Source organism: Macrosteles quadrilineatus, unplaced genomic scaffold (genome assembly GCF_028750875.1).
Source record: "Macrosteles quadrilineatus isolate MER2022 unplaced genomic scaffold, UCM_ALF_1.0 Scaffold_4__1_contigs__length_99947679, whole genome shotgun sequence".
Classification (NCBI taxonomy): Eukaryota; Metazoa; Arthropoda; class Insecta; order Hemiptera; family Cicadellidae; genus Macrosteles; species Macrosteles quadrilineatus.
The window spans coordinates 8577020-8598381 of record NW_026542597.1 but is presented as its reverse complement, the minus strand read 5'-3'; the positions used below and the strand labels follow the sequence as shown (position 1 = coordinate 8598381).

The 21362-nt window shown below is 37.5% G+C and overlaps 1 protein-coding gene across 5 annotated transcripts in view; it reads right to left on the bottom strand.

Moving 5' to 3' along the window:
- LOC128992504 (pumilio homolog 2) overlaps positions 1 to 21362 on the bottom strand; it is a 317774-nt gene that overhangs the window by 185231 nt on the left and 111181 nt on the right. For all 5 annotated transcript variants that reach the window (XM_054416104.1, XM_054416105.1, XM_054416106.1 and 2 more), the window contains 3 exons: positions 9865 to 10055; positions 7472 to 7614; positions 2853 to 3171 (listed from right to left, as the gene is read on the bottom strand). In XM_054416104.1, coding sequence (XP_054272079.1) covers positions 2853 to 3171; positions 7472 to 7614; positions 9865 to 10055 — 653 coding nt within the window. The remainder of the gene's footprint in view (positions 1 to 2852; positions 3172 to 7471; positions 7615 to 9864; positions 10056 to 21362) is intronic.

Below are 21362 nucleotides of genomic sequence, written 5' to 3'. Positions count from 1 at the left end.
AGACAAACCACAATATATGACACATACTTGGGAGCAGTTATTTTCTTTCACATAGTTTTAGGGAACTGTGAAAAGACTAATTGTCTAATTTGAGGTGGTACTTTGAAATAAATTTAATACAAGCAAATGCTCTATCAACAGTTATTACAGAGTTGTATAAATTAATCTGATGGTCTAACATTTTAGGTAGATGGATTTGTCTATGGATTACAACATAGTTCACAATATGAGTGATTATGGGCTCTAAGTTCTCTGTTGCTGTCCTTAGCACTTCTCTGTCTATAGAATCTCAACCCCTTGGGGAAAGATTGTAATAATTAATATCTGGTTTTTTACTCAGTAGAAAAAATATCCTTGTCAATACAAGGTGAATCAGACTACCCGTGCACATACTTTTACGGAAGTAAGTTTTACACTAGAAACGCAAAATAAAATTTGTTTTCTCGATGACCTTACAAGTTCAGGCGTTCGAGAAAAGCATGTAGCTTCCCAATTAGGGAAGATATCTTCCTATAGCCACATTGCCAAGAGTTATCAAACCAGCATCAGAGAGCTAGTCACAATTAAAGAGCAGGGTGATCGGCTGTCTCCTCTGACCTATCACAGTGCCTAGAGATCGGTTCACCATCAAATAAGCCCATCCGTTGTAAATGTTTCCTGAATCGCCCGTGACCAGTTATCAGTTCTACAATTAATTTGATTCTTCGCCTGTCTAGTCTCAAGAGGTCAGAGGCAACCTTTTTTGAAGGCCTAAACAAAGTAAGCTTGCTGACCCAAAAGGGGAGTATCAATTCAGCGTTTGCGGTGCTCTTCTTTGGCCCATGACGCAATCACTTGAATAACACTCAACAGGTAATCTTCTGATGGGCAACAGAAGAAGATTGTGCTGAGGTAATATTTTGATGAAACCAAACAAGCCGGTGCTGTGAAACTAAACGTACTGTGAAATAACAAAACAACTGCTCACACACAACACAGGGAAGACGGTCAATTGAAAGAACAGTGAATTCTGTTACTTAGTACTGTGAACAGATGTTAGCCTACATCCGTGGATAAAAGTACTCAACATGAAAGCACAAATTCAAACACTTAATTCGGAACTAGATGTTCTGAATTAGCTGTTTACTTAGTATTTTAAGCTTTTCTTATGGGTAGGTAGATAGTTTTGGGACTTAGAAACTACCATTATCAACAATTAAAGGTAACTGCCTATATCATCCACTTTTCCTCCTTAAACTTAGGTTGGTAGATTTTATTTTTAACTGAGTTCATTGGAATGTCAGATTGTTGGCAGTAGGCGACATTAGATCTACTTCAGAGAGCATTGCTTGAGATGTTCCTCAAGGGTGACAAACTCACATTACTATTTGTATACGGACGATAAATCTACCCCCACTTCATAGAAAACTGTATGGATACTGCTGGATAATAAATTAACTATAAACTTGTTTCAATCAACTTCCTTACCACCCATGGACTTGAAAGCATCATACTTTTTAACTCAATGCTGTAGTTAACAATATAAAGTATACTCCATTATCCGGACTGGCCACAGTCCCAAAGATTCCGGATAAGAGGGGGTCTACTGAATAGTATTTTTGACCTGACTCGATTCTTAAGGAGCTTGAATTTAATTTTGATCACCAAAAACACAACCCAACTATCCCAAAAACAAAGGCACACAAAAGCTCACTGGCCTAAATAATTATTATAAATACCCAAATTTATGTCAGGAGGGTGTATGTAGCCTCCTACCGTCATCCACTTTCACCTATTTACATACAAAAAATTGGCAGGGGTGCATGGGAGGACCTATTTGTTATATTCATCATGTAATGAAGCCAACTAAGACAGTAGGACAATTTATAAACCAACAAAATCTTCTTTTGACAGCAATAGATAGTTAAAAAGGGTTTACAGTTCAACCCAGCTAATTAGTCCCATACAGGACCGGGACCGTGGTCGACACAGTGAAAAGGTGGGATTATCCGATTAACGATGGCAGAAGTCGATGATAATATCTCCATGACTACAGGAGACAATATATATAGTACCAATTGATGATACTGTTTCCATGACCTCAGGAGACGTTCAATATTTTGAGACAATCGCGGGAGACAATGATGATGTATCCTTTACTGCAGGAGATATTCAGAAATTTGCCACAATCACCTAAATAATACAGATAGACTCCTAATGACAATAAATGTTCTGTGATTGCTGGAGTCGAGGATTATGTACCCACAAGTTTGAGATGTTCAATATTTTGCCGCAACCGAGGAAAACGAAGGTAAGTGATGTATATACGACTTCGGGGGGTGTTCAGGATTTTGCATTATGCATATTGAAAGTCAGGTTCAGTCATCGGGCGTTATCTTTTTAATTATTATCAAAACTTTGTGGACCCTCAATCAGGGGCCCACACTCAAACCGTGGAATCATTGTGGGCCCTGAAATGAGGAACAAAAAGGAATGTGGCACCAGCAAAAATCTCTATTGAATTCCTATCTCTGTGAACTCATGTGGCCCGGTAATAATAAAGACAATACTGTACTCTGTTTGACACAATCTGGAGAGACATAAGTTTGTATTGGCTCACTGAAAATTGAAAAAAAGCTTAAGGGTTTTTCTGATTTTTGAGTTTTTGTGATTATAACAATGTAAGTAAAGCTGTAAGTTAACCTTACCTAACCTAAGCTGAGTTTTTTCACAGTTTAAATAGTGGTGGCCCTCTTCTGATTAAGACCAACTAGCATGTATAACACCTTTTTACAGCTCAGTTGCCCTTGTAACTGTTTATTTCTCAAACACTTTAATCATAAAAATCCCCTCAATTAACAAACACTACTGACCTGAACATCAAACGAAGTGCTCAGCACGGTCGGAGAGTCCATTGCCTGTGTCTGTGTGTGCTGCTGAGGTTGTTGAGGCGTCTGCGTGCTGTAGCCCTGCTGTTGGCTGCCGTCTGCTGTGAACGAGTTGGGGTCCAACGCCATCACGTGCTCAAAGTGCGAGTCAAGGTGAGCGAGAGTGTGAGGGTGTGGTGGTGGGGGGAAGGGGTGCGGGTAGTGGTGTCCCACGTGAGAGTGGGGGTTCTCTAGCACCACTACGCCGTTGTTCTTGTTCAGCTCTTCGTCTGATGGTGACGGCTGTCGGCTACCAGGCGTGCGGCTGCAACAATTAAGTCAAATTGTAGATTTGCTATTTGAGAAACCTAGCACAGTGATCAGCACTGTGGTGATTACAGCGTGAACAAATTATTTTTGTGACCTATTTTAATTGGTCATAGAAAAGACTATAGCTAGACGGATAAGATTATAGCTACAATAGACGGGAAAGGAAACAGACTGGTGAAGGTTTCTTGTAAATGTTTTCTGTGTAATCAAACAGGAGCTACATTCGACAAGACATGATATGCAGAAAAACGACACACAACGTCACACAACACTTTCCTGATCTGCTGAATCCATATAAGAGTATTCAATCTACATTCTCTTGCAATGGATATTTGGTTGGTGGCGATTTGTCCTTTCTCAATAGCTTTTAGCTATGCTTGGGTTACTCTCGGCAAGAAAATACTCGAATAGAAACTATTTGAATGCACGCTTGGATGAGAAATTTTTTAACCGACTGCACAACATACCCTAAAGAAAACTTTCTCTTGCAATTGAATTTATGTGTTTAGTGTAGTGCAGCGCCAGCACCAGAATTTGTCAGGGTAGTTTTATTTTCTGTCTTGTGTAACTAAAACTATATGTAGTAAAACGTTAAATGAACCACTCTCCCTAGTGAGTTGGAGGGCTGAGAAGAGGAGGGCGTCATAGACACCTTTGAGAACCTAAGATTTAAAAACTTGATAGACAACAGACGACAGACAATTCCTTTATTACAATTCCTTTATTACAATTTCATCAAGAAATGTTACAGCGTCAAATTTAAATAAATAGCATTGGTATAATAGATACAAAGTGAAATGGAAAAGCTTCTTCAGTGTTGTGTGTGGTCTTGCAATGAAAAGAACTCCTTTAGGGTGTAGAAAGCTTTGTCTAGCAGCCATCTCCGTAGCTTCCTCTTCATCAGCACAGGGCCTCCAATTTTCAAGTGGTCTAATAGCTTGTTTAGCATCTTCACTCCTGCATACAGTGGTCTCTTTTCAAACATTGCTGTTCTGTGGCCAGGCAGCACATAGTTTCCTGCATATCTGGTGTTGTATTCATGTATTTCTCTTTGTTTAGGCAGGTTTTTGGTTACACAGTAATAAAACAGTTTCTAGGATGTAATGGAAGTTACCGTCAGGATGTTCAGGTTTTTGAAGGCATCTCTACAACTTTGTTCTTTACTTATGCCTGCTATTATTCTGATAGCCCTTTTCTGCATAACCAGGACCCGGTTAAGATTGTCCATAGTGGATCCACCCCAGACAGTAATACCATAGCGTACATGGCTTTCAAACAATGTATGGTATGCAATCCTCGTTGCCTCAGGGGTACTAGTCTCTTTGATTCGTTTTATCGCAAAGCGAGCTGGCCCGAGTTTTTGGCAAAGACAAGCTACATGACCATCCCAGGATTTCATCAATTATGACACCTAGATGTTTGATTTTTCCGCTACTGTCAGGTTGGGCATTTCAGATACTGTAGACTTTTTATTTCCAAAAGTAATTTGCTTGGTCTTACTTTCATTGTGGACTAAGTCATTTTTCATACAGTAGTCCTGTGTCATATTGAAAGCTATATAGGTGTTTACTTCCAGTTGATCTATGTTTCTGTTTGCTGTAAGCAGCACAGTGTCGTCTGCATACATGACCATCTTGCTGTATTCCTCAAGGTGTTCCGGGAAGTCATTAATAAACAGTCCAAACAGAACTGGCCCTAGGACAGAGCCCTGGGGAACTCTGTTAGTCGGTAGCAATTAAGATCTGACAGTATCTGTAAACCCTTTTGTTGTGTGTTTTATATCTGCCATTTGGCTTTGCCCTTTTAGATAACTTGCAAACCATTTCATAGCTGTTCGCTGCATTCATAAAATTTGGAAGTTTAGTTAGAATAAGATCATGTCCCAAGGAATCAAAAGCCTTGCTTAAGTCAAGATACAGGCTGGTGATAGTGTTGCCATTTTCTATGTTCTCAATGATAATATATAACAAGGTCTATCGGAGCAGTTGTGGTTGATTTTCCAGGAACGAACCCATGTTGGCTGTTTGTCAATGCTTGGTTTTGACTAAGATGGATTCTTACTTTTATCAGATGAGAGCGGCGAGATAGGTCTGTACTTAGAGATGTTTTGTCGGTCCCCTTGTTTGTGTTTAAGAAATACCTTGGCTGTTTTCAACTTTGTTGGAAAAGTCCCCTCTGCCATCAACATGTTTACAATCTTCATTAGCGGCATTATTAATTCATCTGCACATGTTTTAAGGATTTTTGAAGAAATTTCATTAATTCCTGATGATGTGGAGTTTTTTAATGATTGAATGGTTCTGCCTATCTCGTCAGGTGTTGTTGGACGGAAGCAAGAGAGAGTAGATGTGTAGGTAGAAGGAGGGAATAGAAACCCTTGTAGATGTATAGTCCTAGATAACATAACTATCCGATTTAAATAGAATGTCATTCAAAGAAAATGGAACCCACGATTGGAAAGAAAAAATACACTGTAAAGTAAAGTAAATGCACTGTGGCTGGGAATGAGTGGTGCATTATTTTACCTTTTCATCTCTTCCAAGTTTAAGGGCAGATCACGTAAGGGAAACCATTAACTTGTTTAAAATACTTTGCACAACCTTGTGGAAAGGACGGGAGTTATTGCGTGTGCATCTTTGGCATGACATAACCTATACTGGGTGCGTTTCGCGCACTGTTTCTGCGAACCAGTGCTGGTTACCCCAGGACCGCTAAATTCCCACTCGTACAATGATTTTGGACATTTATTGACGTATTTCTTTCGTGTTTTAGCTTTTTATGAGACACAACAATATATTTGATTGTTTATTAGTTTAGTTTATGTGACTTTTAATAAAGATGGGCTTCCCAATACCAAATTGTGATCAGCAGTTCCATGATTCACTGAGGTTGAAAACAATGGTTGGGAGGAAAGAAGGGGGCTGCATACATTGTTAATATTAGTGGTACGGTAGTGCTATTTAACCTTTTCAGTGTGAAAAAAGTGTTTGTGAGACCTAAAATGGAGTATTTTTGTCACGATGCCAACAAATACCATTGCGTGGGCCGGCCCGGTGACCAGTGACCGAAGATTTTGGACGCCATTTTAATTGGAAAAACTGGCTTAAAACGGTATTTCTGACATGGATCCTTACTTTTGGGCGAATAAAAGGTAAGATTTTATCAAACAAAAATTTCAGGCCCTGGGGAAGCATCCACTAATATTTTTACCATGCTCAATGTGTTAAGAGAGTAGTAGACAAAAACCATAGAAGTAACGAGAGATTTTCCCCACAAAAAGTATTTGTAGCAATGTAAATGTGTTGTTTTTAAAAAGAGAGATATTGACAGGCCACTATCCAGGAGAGGAGAGAATTTTTTCTTTTCATTTTAGGATGAATAAGCAATAAATGAAAGGCCTTCAGTTGAGGCAAGCCTGGAAGTGACGGTAATTTGTTTTGTTATCTCCCAGAGAAAAGAAGCTGTCACCAAGGGTTAGCCTAATCACTACCACTGTATAAATCTGTTCTCCAACTCTATGAAATTGTGCAACAATTACAAACTTAAATAAATTGGGTTTATTTTTATTGACAATCACAACAGTTGTATTCATTTATAATATTGAGAACAGCATTAAATTACAACAAATCTTTGTCTAATGATTTTCAAGACTAATAACATCCGAATAAAGTATTTGATAGGTTTTATGTTACAGTCTACTATTGTAACCATTATTCCAACATGATTAAAAGTAGTTAGAGCTTTATGGAATGTACTAACAGTTGAAACCCCCAAAAAAAACCACATTATTTATGAACGATTGATTTGGCACCTAAGGGTAAAAATCTGTGACTCAGCCAAGAGTTTTTCTTAATCCAGATATGTAAGACAAATATTTTTAGGCTCGTGACTATGATTGTTTGATTGTAAAATTTGTATAGTCCAAGTAAAAATGTGTAATGGAGTTAGAGGAACAGTGACAGACATGTATAATGGTTATAAAAGTGAACTGCGAATATATGTGAAGAAAATTCATGGAATACCTGATAACTTTATCAATGTTTGCACTCCCATATCAGCATATTGCTTATGGTTCTGTCTGCTTGAACCACTTCAACAAATTTGAATGTGTCACAACCAACAAGTCAATAGTCAAAACCCCTTCGGTAGGTTTTTTATAATTGACACAATTAATTGTTTGATTCATCCTAGAACTTACCTCACTAATTTCTCATTTGTACTGAAATTTAATTGGTTCAGTTGAGGAATTTGTTTCGGCTCTAGTTAATCTAATATAAAGAATTTGTAGGACTTACTTAAAACCTTTGTCATCATCCAATCCGTTCTGCACCCCGTTTTGTGGAACCACCCCGTTTTCGTGTTCCTTCTTTTGGGCTGTGTCGTAAGGAGAAGAAGGTGCCTTCTCCTTCTCTTTCTTGTCATTTGGATCATTTGAAGTCTGTAAACAAACACAAAGTTATGTTAACAAATCAGTTTTTATTGCACGTATCTCTATTGATGATAAATGACAAAGATATAACTTCATCTCATTACTAACTGAATCAAAATTTGTTATAAAACAACAATAAAAATGAAAAATGCAGAACAACAAATATAACATTAATAAAAATTAATGATCTGTTGGTACTACTCTTTCAAAATGGGTACTGGTTATGATTTCAGACCAAAATTGATTCTCGGGGGCTGGATACTACACATTAATTATTGTTAAAACTTTCTGTTTGACGTGTTCTTTTTGTAAAAATTTTGGTTGTATTTGTGAACAAAATTTCTTCTAATTTGGATGAAATTATGACTGTGTTTCTTATAGCAAACTAAGTGATTGGGAGCAGGCAATAAATAGTATTGGTGTGATATTTTCAGCAGGGACAAGTCCTACAGTCAGAAAGTTTTAACCCTACTTGTGTAAAATGTCGATAGTTCGGACCTCAAAAATACAGACCATCAATAATTCAGATTTTTCACTGGCAAGAAATAAAATGTCATACTACTGTCTCAAAACAAATCAATCAAGGGGACTTAGCTGAAATAGAATCCAACTACAACTGTTCCAAAATTACACATTTATTAAAAGCTCAAGTAAGTAGTGGCTGATATTTCTACTGTAAACTGTATACTTGTTGATGTAAATTAAATAAGATACAGTGGTTCAACATAAAATGTGTTTTGATTATTATTTTAAACCCTTAACTTATTAAAGAAAATATAGCTACAATTTTAAAAAGTGTTTACACTAATAGTTCAAGTTTGCTCTTTTAAAGGTAATTTTGATAATCAGGATGATTTGTAATCCGGATGAGGTCCAGTGCCAATTAATCAGATTATTGACATTATACATTCACAACCAATTACCAGTCCAAACAATTGATTAGGGCCTTAAAACAGTTTAGCTGTAAAAAGGAGATGAGATCTTACCCTAAAAAAAACTCCTAATATGACATTAGTGCAAATCATTCTTACAATCTACAATCGTAATTCCAAACATTTTTGAAACTAGGCAAAATGTATCTAGGCCCTTTGATAAGCAATACTAAGATTTATACATAGACTAGCTGTGCCCGCGCTTTGCCCCGTTTAACTTCATAAGTATTCGCATGGCTCAATCACGTCCTGGTTGAAGTTCGTTCGCTACGCTCGCTCACCTTTAGGTTGGAGCTCGTTCGCTGCGCTCACTTGCCTTCAGGTTAGCTCGTTCGCTACGCTAAGTCGCCTCCAGGTTGAAGTTTGTTCGCTACGCTCACTCACCTTTTGGTTGCAAATTAGCTGTTGTCATAAATAAAAAAAATAATAGTGCTGCACCCTGTTGGTAATCCTTGAAACTTTACTGCTATTGAATATCATAGAACAGAACCAACTTGTTTAATTGAAACAGCTGTTAAGATTCATTAATTCCTTTTAAATAAGAAAAATCATAAGGTTAACATGGGCAACTCCAGAGCCACTGGGGTGGAGCCCGAAAGCCCGATCAGAATAAAAACTACTTAGTTTTCCTATTTAATACCCAAAGAATCGGTGTACCGAATTTCAGCATCCTTGGTAAATGGGAAGTGGGAGAATTAGTGATGAGTGAGTGAGTGAGTCAGTGAGGACTTTGTCTTTTATATATTTAGATAATGTAGTACTAACATATTGTTAAAAAAATATTTTTCCCTAAAAGATAGGTGGACATGAGAGAGGCAGGCCAGATGGAGATGGACTGGTTGTATGTCATGGCTCAATCAAATGCAGATATGCAAGAGTCCATTCATCACTAGCTAGCATCAATCCTGTTTTTGTCCGACAAATTAATCCATACTCTTAAAACAGCCAGAGGTTACTTCACCCATTTCAATGATAACATTTTTCATTAGGTCAATACTAGAGAAAAATAATCCTCTAAAATATGCATAATTGTAAAATTGTATCTCCTCTCGGAATGTTTAAAGCTTCAATTCATAATCCAACTAACTTTATTAACATCCCTCAGTTTTAACATTAGATCTTTATTACATACAGATGTAATTTTACTTCTTAAACGGCATCAAAAAGATTACAGAGTTTGAAATTTGTTGGATGAGTTTTAAAATACTCAGACTTTTGTGTTTCTATTAACATGGTAATTCCTGTTTTGGTAGTGGTTACACCAACGCCACTGATGTCATACCACGACATGCAACTGTCCTACAGCCAGTTAAGGTTAGGTACTGACCAGCACAAGTCGTCGCATTTGAGGCTCCAGGTCCTTGTTGGTGGGGGAGGTGCCGAGGACATACTCCACCATCTTGACACCGAGGCCACTCGTCTCCGAGGACCGTGGACTGAGGATGTTACCTGCCTCACTTCCAGGGAAACTGCCCGAGCGTCGCGCCACCATCGTGATGGGCTGTGATACCGCGTGATCTGTAACATGAACCAACTCTTATAGCAACTATAAGTTTATAGGTTGGCTGTGTACGATTAGTGGTGACTAACTAATGACCCCACTACAAACATATCTACAAACTATAACCTATTGTGACATATAAAATGTGTGGGAGGATTAGCTCATTTGACATTGGAATTAGATTTTTACACTCTCTAGCAGCCTGAACGTGTTAGATATCGAGCACGCAAAAAAATCAAGCATGGTCGGCAAGGAGTGAACCAATACACAACAAGAATAAATCGTACAAAAGATTATGAAATGAAATGAAATGAAAAATCATTTATTTATACAGGCAAAGTTAGGGCCACATGGCCCTTTCTTACACTTAACCTGTACTTTAAAACATAATATAAATATTTTAACATAATCAGCTTATACAATAAAACAAAACAGAAATCTACAGAAACTCAGATACAGAAACTTTTATCAAAAATCAGTAAATTTTAAAAATACTTACACACACACACACTCACTCACACATACATACAAGTCAGCGACCGCCATGCGCACAGGCCCCTACGACAAACCTACCATGGCCATACGTTCAAAATAGAGATTTTTTAGCGCTGCCACAAACCGGGAACGACTATCGAGGGATTTAATAGCTAAAGGAAGATCGTTCCAAAGACGGCAAGCAGTATCATTGTACCCAAAAATTATCATGGGTGGCAAAAGATCCCACCCATGACATTACCATTGATTCACCAATGTAAGACCAAGTAAAAACAGCTATAATTCTCTTCTATTAATCACTCCAAAAGAATAATCATATACATGGTTGGAAATAGTTATGTTAGGAACACTACTCTGTTTCCCAATACCATCTTTGTAATTATTTTACCAACAAATTAATTTCCCACTTAATTACTAAGAGAAACCTCCCTGAAACTAACTTGCACATTATTTGCTACAAGTCAAAAGGAACTTTGATGACTATTCTGTATGTAATGTATTTCATTATTCGGCCGACCTGTTTTAGATTGCAGATCAAAGTACAATAGACCGGCCTACTAACAGTAGCAGTAGGTCAAATATTCTTGCATACCAATCAAGGTTGAAACACTTGTTTGTTTACCAATCATTAGTGGTTGCGTAATCTTTGCATGCCAGTTGAATCAACACTAACCAGTGTCGACTAATTACGAAAGTGGATATTTATTTACTAATAGTTATTATTGATAGCCTTGTCTTACTGATTGACTGAAGATATAGCTTTACTTAGATAAGATTTTTCTTACATCTTTTTGTAATACTGCGATAAGTTTGTTGCTTGTCAGTACCAACATTGATTTGTACAATAAAATTTTTAATATAAATAATAAAAAGCAGAAACTCTTAACGAATTATAAAAGGAAGTCTTTATCTACTAAATGGTAAGATAATAAATTATGTAATGAGTTTCTAACAAAGCGCAGGTCATGGATAGATGATTTAATTTCAAGGCCAGATTGATTGGCAGTAAACCAATCTTATTCAATCCATTATGAAATATTATGCTTCCTTGCACGCTCACTTACTACTTGTTGTGTAGAACTAGTGAAATGAATTTTAGTAATGTGTATATTGTTAAGTTTAGGAAAAGCATGGTACTGCATTTTATACTCAAATGGTGGAGTCCAATTCAGTGGAGCAGGATGATTCATGCTGTGGGAGAGTGACGTAACCTACACTAAGTGTAGTTCAATACTTGTCTTGTTGTTGGCACTACATTTCTCCACCATGACATAGCATAGCTATTTACTAACTTTAGTTTAACCGGATAAGATTCGAGCAGCAACCTGAGTGCCACCTTTTATTTGTAAATCACTCAACTTTACTTCTGTGTCCTTAAGTTTAGCTGGACGCTCCTATGACATTTTCCGCTTGACTTATCTGAGCACCAAGCGGCATTTTTGCAAAAAATTGGTTTGGACTTGGAACCATGAGCGGTACCGTTTACTGTCGATCGTCGCTCAGACGTATCATATCCACCCTCAACAAATTTACACGCAACTAAATGAGACCCGATATCAGAGCGGCGCCACTCTAAAATACCCTCGTATTACTGTTGCTCTAGGTATTGTACTCCCCTACCTCGTGCCTCCAATACATCTTCCACAGTTTTTTGTAGTCTTTACCTTTCAGAGTAGCAAAGATAATACATAATTTAACAACCTAAACATGGTAAAAGTATCTCTACATTACTGATACACAGATTAGAAGTGTGATTTTACTCTGTGGCTGATCAAAGATCATGCATGTTGTTCAATTTTAACCCAGCATGGTTATTGGTTTGTGTATCATGGGGGTGGTGGTGGGGGGATCAACAGCTGTGTTGTGTTGACCATATGGCAGGATGGAACTGACTCTGTGGGGGAGCATGACAGACACATGGTGAGCCCAACAAGTAACATACTGTACCACCTACACACTGCAGTCTTAGTAGAAAAAGGCAATGTAAAAACCTGTTGGAAATACAATTGGTCCACCCAACAATTTCAATGATGTGTTTAGTCAAGACATGCATGTGTTTATTGACTGCCAATGTCTTAATATGATATTTTTGGGAGAATAAAATCTGTCCATCAGATCAGGGGGGGGACGGTTCAATGTAGGCTGAAGATCTGGGATGCATCCGAAATTCAATTATCAACATCCTTCTATAGTTATTTTAGATTTTAGTCACAAGCAGCAATCTCTTACATCCCTTGGTGTTGTAATATTGACATATCTAACTATGTACTGTAGTTGAGTTTGTCCTGTTGTTACACTGTTGTTGTATGTATGTGGCTAGGCTGGAAGCACGGTTCACTGTACACCAGACACGGCCACGGACAAGGCTCGCCATGACAAATCCATTTCCGCGGTTCACACAGATTATCCCTCCATCCTGTCATTGGGACGAGACTACTAAACACAAATGTATATAGTCGTAGTTTAAAACTGCTCATAAATGAAAGGGTTCAATTCAAGGTCTGGAGTGTTGGTTAATGTCGTATGTGCAGTATTCTCAATTTGTCTTACCTAAAACAATACCCCATAACATTAAACATGAATACTTCAATTACTGATGACTTTGTTGCATGTGTACACAGTTCCTCAGTCTCCTGTGTACACATTTTTCAGTTTTTTGGGTACGTTCCACTGTTTCCTGTATACATTCTTAAGTTTCCTGCGTACACATTCCTTAGTTTCCTGTGTTCATTCCTAAGTTTCCTGTGTACTTACCTGTTTCCAGTGTACATTCCTCAGTTTCCTGTGTTTATTTCTCTGGTTCTTGTGTACATTTCTATTTCCAGTTTACATTCCTCATTTTCCTGTGTAAGTTCCTCCGTTTCCGGTGTTGATTTCTCTTTGTCTTGTGTACATTTCTAATTCCAGTTTACATTCCTCATTTTCCTGTGTAAGTTCCTCCGTTTCCGGTGTTGATTTCTCTTTTTCTTGTGTACATTTCTATTTCCAGTTTACATTCCTCATTTTCCTGTGTAAGTTCCTCCGTTTCCGGTGTTGATTTCTCTGTTTCTTGTGTACATTTCTAATTCCAGTTTACATTCCTCATTTTCCTGTGTAAGTTCCTCCGTTTCCGGTGTTGATTTCTCTTTTTCTTGTGTACATTTCTAATTCCAGTTTACATTCCTCATTTTCCTGTGTAAGTTCCTCCGTTTCCAGTGTTGATTTCTCTTTTTCTTGTGTACATTTCTATTTCCAGTTTACATTCCTCATTTTCCTGTGTAAGTATCTCCGTTTCCGGTGTTGATTTCTCTGTTTCTTGTGTACATTTCTATTTCCAGTTTACATTCCTCAGTTTCCTGTGGAAATTCCTCCGTTTTCTGAGACATTCATTCTTTGCTTTAAAATCTGACGAATACAAGGTATTTAATAAATTATTTCTTAAACAAAACGTATAAATGCCAAAGAAGGCTACAAGTGGTTTTTGTAACTAGTAGGCTTTAAAGATCAAGCAATGAAAATATAATCACTTATTTCACAGTGAATGGGCCACCTAAATCTATATGCAAGCATATTATAGGATTCTTTTTTGTAAAATTAAATTTGTTTGTAGTGCGTTTTCAATGTTTTACTTTCTTTATTTGTTTACTTGACACATCGATTCCGAGTAACTACCACGATATATTTATCTGTGACTGCTGGGAAAAGGGAGGGAGAATGGGGGAAAACAGGTAAATTTGCAGTGAGAAAGCTAGTACGTTGGTAGGTCTGGTCGCCGGCGTGGAGGGGAGGGCACATTGACACTGCCCAAGGCCAGCCAGCAACCACTCGCCGCTCGGCGCTACGCACAAAGAATATCGTACATCGTGCGTTCTTGGAAACACTAAAGACCGGGTTGATAAATAATTACTAATGTATATGAATTACAACAGACCATAACGTCAGGGTAGTCAGCGTGCATATCATAAATCAAGCAGGAGTAAAGCGTCTGACACATAAATTATTCGTTTGGAAATTTATTGGGTTTTGGGCTCAGTGAATTTAAAAACTTAGTTTTTACAAAGTAATATAATATTATACTACAATAATAATATATAATGTTACAATAATAATATATAATGTTACAATAATAATATATAATGTTACAATAATATTTATTATTAAATGTGAAAAGCAATATGTTATTAGAAGTTATTTATGGTTTATGCCTTATAGAAACAAAACGTTATGAGTTTTGCTAGTTAGTTGTCTAATACTTACAGCCTGTTTAAGTAAAAATTGTGCACTTAAAAATGATACACAAAATTTAATTTAAAAATTCGTTTACAGTCCGTGTTACTAGTCAAGTAAATCACTTCAATTATATTTTTAAACTCGCCTGAAGAGCTTGTGGAATAGGAATAATACATTTCAAGAATTAGATTGAAAGAACACTACTGTCGGGGAAATAAATATGTGCACTCGAGTTTGAGCCTAAATATCTCTGAGATTAATTATCCGATTTTGTTGAAACAAAAATTAAATGTAAGCTTGTTTAAATATATTTTACGTGGTAACAATTTAAAAATTTTCCGTTTACCAGAAAAATTTATATAGTTGAAAGATCCTAAAAAGTACCGGTTTTTAAGGAACTCTGCACTAACACTGAAGTTTAAAAATTAATTGTAAACAAACCACTGAGCCAATCTTTCTGAAATTTTTATGGCTTATTGGTAGGTTTATTGTTAACATTTCCATGCATTTTAAAATTTTTACTCACAAAAGTTTTTATGCTGCTGTTAATTTTTAAAACCTATGCTAACATCGTTAATAAGACGCTAAAAATTTCGTTCAAAATACCATCGTGTTTGTCGTGACACAAGAAATAACACCAATATGATAGATTTATAATGCGAACAAAGGCGTTTTTTAAACAGATTTATATTTGTAAACAAAAATTTCTCCCGCGACTGGCAGCGGGCCGCCTGGTGTGCGTACGATATTTCCCAGCCGGGCGGGGGCGCGGCGAATCTGCGACGTTGCCGATGTGTACCTGGCCAGTGGCCACCACACTGACATTGCATCGGTATTAACTCACGGCAAACAACTGTGTATATCAATATTTAGTTTGAAATTTACATAAATTTACTAACAATATATTCTAATTAACTAGTCATGAAACAAATACATTATAATAAGTTAACTATGGTGGTATGAAAAATTAATTTTGTATTACAAGCAACAAGCCAACTGTTTTGTGTTGATTGAGCTAGTTAAAAAATTATAACAGCTAAACGCCAAGTAAATATTTTCCACCAGTATTTATTTTATGGTTTCTTTAATTTGCCACTTTTAAATATACAACTGAGAGTAGAAATCGGAGCGGTCATCACCCTTTCCGGGAAGTGTTGCGTTCAGCTGGAATATCCGATGAGTAATGGAATGTAAACATTAGCTCCCACCTTTCTTGAACTATGGTCGCTATGAGAGATGACTAACCAAGCTAACCAGTTCGTCTTAGATTTTTACACCGGTCGGTAACATCTATTCGAAAATGGCTCCTCGCCGGAATTTTTTCGATGGTGAAATACAGATGATAGTTAGTGCGATTTGTTTCTTTCATGCGGAAAAAGAAAAGTGCTGTGACAAACGTTATCCCGTGTATGATCATGTGGCCAATTGTTTTAACATCGGAACAAGGATAAATGTGGACCAATTTACCGTGGGAGCGATACGAAGGTACTTATATGATTTTTACGTTCAAAAAATGTTTCCAACGATCGAAAAATTAAGGCAGAAGCTAAATATTGATTTTCAAAGTTGTTTGCCGTGAGTGAATAGGCTGCCCATGCAATGTCAGTGTGGTGGCCACTGGCCAGGTACACATCGGCAACGTCGCAGATTCGCCGCGCTCCCGCCCGGCTGGGAAATATCGTACGCACACCAGGCGGCCCGCTGCCAGTCGCGGGAGAAATTTTTGTTTACAAATATAAATCTGTTTAAAAAACACCTTTGTTCGCATTATAAATCTATCATATTGGTGTTATTTCTTGTGTCACGACAAACACGATGGTATTTTGAACGAAATTTTTAGCGTCTTATTAACGATGTTAGCATAGGTTTTAAAAATTAACAGCAGCATAAAAACTATTGTGAGTAAAAATTTTAAAATGCATGGAAATGTTAACAATAAACCTACCAATAAGCCATAAAAATTTCAGAAAGATTGGCTCAGTGGTTTGTTTACAATTAATTTTTAAAGTTCAGTGTTAGTGCAGAGTTCCTTAAAAACCGGTACTTTTTAGGATCTTTCAACTATATAAATTTTTCTGGTAAACGGAAAATTTTTAAATTGTTACCACGTAAAATGTATTTAAACAAACTTACATTTAATTTTTGTTTCAACAAAATCTGATAATTCATCTCAGAGATATTTAGGCTCAAACTCGAGTGCACATATTTATTTCCCCGACAGTAGGGGCCTACGGTATTCCTGCTTCTATGCAATTTATTAATTGTGATGTCAGTAGACGAATCCTATAAAAACAGAAAGAATCCTATAATATGCTTGCCAGTATAGCTGTTGGTGGGCAGCAGTAGTGAATGTTTGATGTGACGCAGTCCTGATTAGCCGCATGCGTATTTGATGAGCCACTGTGTCAACACGTCTCAGTATCATCAATGCCTATGTACAGCGTGTCATATCATATCAGTAGACCAGTAGCCGTGTGTATACTGTAGTAGCAGCAGTAGTGAATGATTGATGTGACGCAGTCCTGATTAGCCGCATGCATATTTGATGATGAGCCACTGTGTCAACACGTAGGCGGCTATCTGTATCATCTATGCCTATGAATAGCATGTCATATCATATCAGTAGACAACTACCAGTAGCTGTGTGTACAGTAGCAGCAGTAGTGAATGTTTGATGCAACGCAGTCCTGATTAGCCGAATGCATATTTGATGAGCCACTGTGTCAACACGTCTCAGTATCATCAATGCCTATATAGCCGTGTGTGTAGTAGCAGCAGTAGTGAATGTTTGATGTGACGCAGTCCTGATTAGCCGCATGCATATTTGATGATGAGCCACTGTGTCAACACGTTTCTGTATCATCTGTCTATATATAGCATGTCATATCATATCAGTAGACCAGTAGCCGTGTGTATAGTAGCAGCAGTAGTGAATGTTTGATGTGACGCAGTCCTGATTAGCCGCATGCATATTTGATGATGAGCCACTGTGTCAACACGTTTCTGTATCATCTGACTACGTATAGTATGTCATATCATATCAGTAGACCAGTAGCCGTGTGTATAGTAGCAGCAGTAGTGAATGTTTGATGTGACGCAGTCCTGTAGCCGCATGCATATTTTTGATGATGAGTTACTGTGTCAACATGTTTCCTGATCATCTTTGCCTACGTATAGCATTTATACGTACATGTTCTGAGCTATCCGATTCGGCACTGACAATGAGTTATTAATTTTTTTAGAACCACCACTAGATAAGATTATTTGTTTAAAAAATAACACCTGATATCTGAGGTGTGTTCCCCCGGCTTTGTTATCCAGTAAATGGATATTGATAATATAATATTTCATGACATACTGTAGTTTTCTTTGTATTCGGCTAGAAAACATAAAATAAATCTAATTGCAAGTACAGTATTGTATTATTGTCTTTGAACGAACTTACGTAACGTGGTCGTCTACAGTATTTGAGTATCGGTAGTCAATGTTCCTGTAGTGCATGAACATGATCCAATCCACTAAGAGCCACCGTCGTGCATGCGATCCCAGCATTACCTTCGTCGATGCTGGCCATTACTCAACCGCCCGCTGATAATATTGGCTTTTATCTTTCTAAAACGGGACACGAGCTCTGGCTTCACTCCTTACAACTTTACTATTTTTTTAATTCATTTTAGTTTATCACAGTTTCATGAATGGACAATGCGCGTTTCGTTGTAGGCCTATCGTGTCCGGCTTCGAAAAGCTTCAATTTTATCTCATTCACAGTGTGTTCATTAAAATATCACCTTCAGACATTCCACAATAATTAATCCGAAAATTCATTTAGCCTACAATAAACTGGATGTTTCTAAAAAAAAAACTCACTATAACCAATATAATACAGATATACACAAAACCTTAAGTATGCTTGTATACTTTTGCAAATACAATATAAAAATGTTCCTCAACAAATAAATCTATCAATTTTAGAGGCGTAACTTGTATAGTAACTTTTTTTTATTTATTTGCGTATTTAACTGTTTTGTCTCAATCAACCAAATAAAAAAAAACTCAATAAAGATTTTAATAAAGAATAAGTGAAACTATTTTCCACACAGTATTAATTCCATTATGTCAACCGGAAGATATCAACAGCTAGAAATGAGAGTGCATGTGGTGTGAGATGGGAGGGAGTGGGAGGGTCGGCTAGGTCAGTGCTTCCTAGCAGTGTTGCCAACGTAGGAAGTAGTCGCGCGCCGCCAGCGTGTGACGAGTGGCACGCCTGACCTGAGCCGCACATCGCACATGTGCTCCACCATGCTCGTGCTCGATACTGATACAGCTGCTAGTACTACATACTACCATATCCTAACCCTAAGGCTGTGGTTTCCTAGACGCGTAATAGATGCGCAGCGGTTTAGATGCGCTGCGGCTTTTGTCCAGGTCCCAAAACGCAACTGCCGTGATTGGTTTCCTAGACTGCGTACAATACACATGGTTGGTGCGTAACATAAGTTCACGGGAGATATTACTAGTGGCTATTATGATGTTATACGATGATTTATATAATGAAATGTATACTTTGGTAGCCTATTAAAAGTTTCGAAGAAGCGTAAGCAGTGAAAAGTACATGATTAGGAACTGTATGTGACCCTCGCGGTAGTTTAACCGTAGTACTAAAGCAAACATGTCAATTTAAAATGTAAACAATAAATTTCAATTTAACCTCTCCAACTTTGCTTTTACTGTTATTATATTTAGGCCTACCTATTCGGGATTTACTTAATTGACGAAATAGTATTTACGAGTATAACTGCAATTTAATACTTATACGCCAACCCGGTAAGTAGGACGGGTACTCTGCTAGTAATTAATATAGGATTATTACTAAGATGTTCAGTGGTTCTTAAAATAATTATGGGGGCTCTTATATTTGGGAGTTGGTGTTGTGCTGGCTTGAAAAGAATATTTGTCAACATTAGGTTTATTTACAAATTACAAATATGTTAGGACAAATTAATTGTAAGGAACATTTAATAAGGGAATTAAATACAGTATTAAAATTACACATTATGGGGAAATTAACACTACCTAACGAATGATATGAAATGTAATAAGGTACTATAAAAATTTTAATTGTATGAACAACGTACTTCCATAATATGCCATTTCAAGAGACAAATTCAATTGATTTTTCGTTGTTGTTGGGGAATTTTGCCATCTGGACAACATTTACTTCCGAATCCATTGCACAAGACATGTCTAAAACGCAGCGCAACTCAGATTTGACTGCTCTGAGAGCAGTCAGTGAAATACGCAGCTATTGGTGCGCGCGTATTAGATGCGCGCGCATTAGATACGCAGCCTTGGAAACCGCTTACACGAAACTCCATAAGACATGTGTGCTGCGTCTTAGATGCGCACACGCAGCGCATCTATTACGCGTCTAGGAAACCACAGCCTCAACAACACGATCGCAATACATTCGTCCATAAATAATGTTTATTCTACCCATTCATTTTTATAGTACTTTTCTGAAAGACAGGTTTTCTACTTTTATACAGTATACGGGATAAACCTCGAAGAAAATGCTTCCCAATGGCATTATTCCAACACCAGTCAATTGTGTCGGTTAAAAGAAAGATGGAAAAACAAGTAACATAGGATTATTGTTGGACGCAAACACAAAAATAAATATCTACAACCAATTACAAATTGGATAAAACTGAAAACAAGATATAAAAATATACATTGCGAACTTGACGATGCAACAAAGAATGTGAGCGATTATGTCTCTTCAAAGAATTACGCCATTGAGTAGAGCCTACAGTATTACAATTATCTGCACGAGCATTGAAATAATGTATATCCGTTTAGCAAAGTGCATACTTTTTAAATCTAAAACACCTTTTTAAACAACAAGATAACAAATTCCTTCCCGACAACAGTCATCCCCTTGAGTGAAGATCAAGCGGATCAAAGGGGGGGTAGCAGATCGATATTGGTGTCGGCAGTAACAATGGCGTTTTCAAAGCATATTTCAACACAAAGCTACATTGGTGGATATTAGCCGTCGATTATAACGAGTGAGGTGAATCAATTTTGGCGGGGAGTCGGAGGCGCCGGGGCCGCGGCGTCGTGTCGGTCGTCATGACTACACCCTAGCTAGCGTCCCGACGTCTGTCGTCTGTACCTGCAGTGACACTGCGGCTACTGGCTCACTGTTGTTATACACTACTGGGGCTTGTACGATAGTTTGTCACGCCTATGATAGTCACAGAAATATATTAATGCCACCGACTGAGTGAGCTGAGGTTAATTGTGTATTTCTGTGGAATGCGCTAACTTTATACTATTACTTCCACCGATAACAAAAAATAACGATTAAAACCTGGCTGCAGTCCCAAGCAACACTGTATGAAATCCCCTAATAGAGAATATACGTAACCGTACTATTTGGAGGGACCAAAGAGTTCGTAGGGGGCAGGGATAATTAAAACAATGGAGTTGATCCCAAGTACTGAAAATGGAGTGGTACTGTACTGTGGAACATTGTTCTTTCTCAGCTAGAACTAAAATCTTAAAAATTATTTAGGCTTTACCATTGATGAGAGAAGGTTTGAAACATTTATTGAAAC